We start from the raw sequence: 4,063 nt of genomic DNA on the forward strand, positions 1-4,063 counted from the left end.
TGATTTTATTTTTAAATACTCCTTTTGTGAATCCAGCTGCATAATACATAGCCAATCTCCCAGCAAAGCTTATGACTAGATCTGGTAGTAAAACCAAGGGTTGATGAGCATGACCCAACAATTAGAACTATCCTTTGTCTTTCTCTTTCTTGTTTCTTATACCCCCTAACTCTGCCAAAAGTAAGACTGAGAAACTATCATGTAGGAACTCCAACACCAAATTCACTGCCATTGAGTCAGTTCAGACTCATAGAGACCCCATCATGTTTCCAAGGCTGTAAATCTTTATAGAAACAGAGTGCTTCATCTTTCTTCCACACAGCAGCCAGTAGGTTTGAACTGCCAACCTTCTGGTTAGCAACCAAATGCCTTAACCACAACACCACCAGAGCTCCTTATGTAAGAACTAGGACTACATAAATCATTACACAGGATGACACCAGGCTCATCAGTCTCCTGCAAGAAACGGGCATCTTTAAGCTTGTCCACTGACATATATAAGCTCATTTTCTCCTCACTTTGGTTTGCTTTCTATACCTGGGTTATGAGTACAGGCATATTTGATTTCATTGTGGTTCACAGATACTTCATATTTTACAAACTGAAGGTTTGTGGCAACCCTGTGTCAAGCAAGTCTTACAGTGCCATTTTTCCAATAGTATGCTCTCACTTTGTGTTTTGTGTCACATTTTGGTAAATGTCACAGTATTTCAAACTTTTTTATAATGCTATATTGCACACTCTGGTAGCGTAGTGCCAACGCACTTGACTACTAACCAGAAGGCTGGTGGTTCAAACCCACCAGCCACTCCTTGGAAGGAAGATGGGGCAATCTACTTCCGTATTGATATTGCCTCGGAAACCCAAGGAGGGGTCGCTATGAGTCGGGTCCGACTCGACAGCACATAACAACAACAACAACATTGCACACTTAGTAGACATAGTATAAACATAACTTTTATATGTACTGGGAAACCAAAAAATTTGTGTGACTCACTTTATTGCAGTGGTCTGAAACTGAACCCACAATATCCCTGAAGTACGCTGTATTAAACATCCAAAAGACAGATAAGTCAAGAGATGCAAAAAAGAAAAAAATAGGATAGGCTGATAAAAAAAGGGAAGGTAGGAGTCAAAAAGAAGAAATTCAAAAAACAGAATGTTAAGGTCACAGAAAATTTAATATTGGTTTGACATGTATTTCTTCGTAAATCAGGCATATGCTGACCACATAGTTGATTCTAGATTGCACAGCTTATGAATGACTCTTCAAAAGAGCTGACTGAACATGTCTAATCAATCCTAACTTGCTTAATTCAATTAATTTTAATTGACATTAAATTGATCAATACAAAGAGTCACTGGATTATTGTGATAAACCCCTGGACCACAAATAAAATAAAATCTGAAAACTTAAAACACATGTATACTGAAAAAAAGTGAATTATAAATAACAGAATTAAGACAAATAACTGAGAAATTTGTTCTGGCAAGAACAGTCCTAGGTTCTCCAGTACATTCCCCTTTGGTCTTACCGGATTTGAGGTGATAGACAGCATCTTAGACTGAGGCACTTGAGGTAACACCAAAGGCTGGGGTTCACTCAGCACACCAGGGCTTCCCGAATCTGGTCTGGTGATTGCAACATTACTCTCATCATCTAGGCAAAAAAATAGAATCTATTATCCATGGATATCTTCAGATCCACAGCAACAGTACTGTGAAAAAAAATCTCCCCTGAGAATTCATCATCTCAAGCTAGGCTTCACTCATCTTTGCAGCCCTATTTCATACCACCTGCTTGGTTCGAAATAGAAACCTCCAGCCAAGAATTTAACATGGACCCAGGCTAAAGGGGTTTATTAGTAAATGGCAGAAACAAAAGTAAAGATCTATAGAGCAGCAGTAGACAAATGTTCTACATCTGTCCTGTCCAATATGACAGCCACCCACCACAAATGGCTATCAAGCATTTGAAATATGGCTGGTGTGACTGAGGAAATGAATTTTAAATATTTTTAAATTTTAATTTAAATAGCTTATCCACCAGCCACTCCTCAGAAGGAAGATGGGGCAATCTACTTCCGTAGTGATACTGCCTCAGAAACCCAAGGGAGGGTCGCTGTGAGTCGGGTCTGACTCAACGGCACATAACAATAACATGGGGCCAGTGGTCACTATATTGGACAGAACAGCTCTAGGGGAACCTTAAGATCTTCAATGCAGGCCTTAAAGAATTCCCACAAAAAGTTAACAAGATTAGAACCCACCCTTAAAAATCACAAGCTCCACAAGGAAACAAAGCTCCTTGAGAAAGAGCAGCAGAAGTAACACAGTTACAACAGCAAAGATTTCAGAAATTAGAAATGCTACACAATGCAAACTAAGTGACATAAAGCCGATTAGTGGTTACTTGGAGATGGGGGGTTGGGTAGGAAAAGAAGGGGGAGATAAGGGGCATGAGGAAACTTTTGGGGGAGATGAATATTCTCACAATCTTAATTATGGTAATGATTTCATGGGTGTACACATAGGTCAAAATTTGTTAAATTGCATATTTTAAGTATGTATAGTTGTCAATTATACCTCAATAAAGCAGTTTAAAAATGTATTTGGTACTGGTAAATAGTTCTTCCTCATGAATCACTATATTCAAAGAGAAAGCATAAGCTCTGTCTAACTTAGACATACTTAGGCCTTGTTACTCATCCATTTATTGTCAATATTTACTACTACCTTCGAGTTTCTGTGGGAAATACAAAGATGAACCAGATCCACATTCTGCATTAATGAAGCACGTAATCTGATTAATAGACTAATTGTTCTTGTTAGTTATCGTCCAGTTGATCCAACTCAAAGGGCTTGAAAATCCTAAACAATTTTTACATTATTTTCACAAAGATCCTTACCAGAAACATATCCCTCCCAGTGATTACGTATCAGCTCCTCCATACAGCCCAGAACTTTGCTCCACACGTTGTCGAACACATACGTGAGGACATCCTCTTTCATGCAGTTAAATGGAGCAATGGGTGGGTAGCCTAATTTCTGTCTCTCTGGAGCCACTTCTGATTTTGTTCCATGAAACCCCTCTTCCCTGTAACAGAGGCAAGAAGGGAAGACTTAAGGATTGTTCTTCAGTAAGTGCTCATCACTGTTCTCTGTGTTCCATAAGCATATGATTCATGCCTCTCGTCTATCCCCTGCTCAGTGTATGTACCGTATGTATAAAGCTAAGGCAGTTCTCAATAGAGGAGATTCTGTATTTTCCTCTTTATCTCTACCCTATCCCCTGCCAAAAAGTAGAAGAAAAAGAAGGTTGAGAAGCACTGTGTTTTAGGTTTGAACAGATGAGCATTTTCAATTGAGCAACAAGCTATGACAATTAGGTATGCAAATATCATCTTTTTGTTGTAACTGATAATTTAGATTAAGATAATATAACATATTTAATGATACACATATATTATTAATACTGCTGTTGATGTTAGGTGCCATCAGGTTGGTTCCAACTTACAGTGACCCTATGTACAACAGAACAAAAACACTGTCTGGTCCAGTGCCATCCTCACAACTGTTGCTATGTTTGAGCCCATTGTAGCCACTGCGTCAATCCATCTCGTTGAGGGTCTTCCTCTTTTGTGCTGACCCTCTACTTTACCATGATGTCCTTTTACAGGGACTAGTTTCTCTTGATAACATGTCCAAAGTACATGAGACGAAATCTCACCATCCTCACTTCTAAGCATTCTGGCTATCCTTCCAAGACAGATTTGCTTGTTCTTCTGGTTTAATCTCACTGTGGCTGTTGTCTTTGATCGTTGTCAATAAGTGCTTTAAGACCTCTTCTGTTTCAACAAGCAAGGTTGTGATTCTGCATATCACAGGGTGTTAATGAATTTTCCTGTAATCCTGATACCATGTTCTTCATATACTTCAGTTTTTTGTTTATTTATTTATTTATTTAATTTTATTTTGATTTGGGTGAAAATTTACAGAGTAAATTCACTTTTCATACAGCAGTTCACATATATTTTGTCTCATGTCATTGACCAAAATTTAC

The 4,063-nt window shown here is 38.4% G+C and overlaps 1 protein-coding gene across 1 annotated transcript in view; it reads right to left on the bottom strand.

Annotated features, from left to right (window-relative positions):
* Window positions 1-4,063, bottom strand: part of FAM149B1 (family with sequence similarity 149 member B1) — a 107,838-nt gene that overhangs the window by 32,452 nt on the left and 71,323 nt on the right. The window contains exons 7-8 of the mRNA XM_007940621.2: window positions 2,910-3,097; window positions 1,536-1,660 (exon numbers count right to left, since the gene is read on the bottom strand). Coding sequence (XP_007938812.1) covers window positions 1,536-1,660; window positions 2,910-3,097 — 313 coding nt within the window. The remainder of the gene's footprint in view (window positions 1-1,535; window positions 1,661-2,909; window positions 3,098-4,063) is intronic.

This window comes from Orycteropus afer, unplaced genomic scaffold (genome assembly GCF_000298275.1).
Source record: "Orycteropus afer afer isolate SDZICR_OR568_19922 unplaced genomic scaffold, OryAfe1.0 scaffold00070, whole genome shotgun sequence".
Taxonomy (NCBI): Eukaryota; Metazoa; Chordata; class Mammalia; order Tubulidentata; family Orycteropodidae; genus Orycteropus; species Orycteropus afer.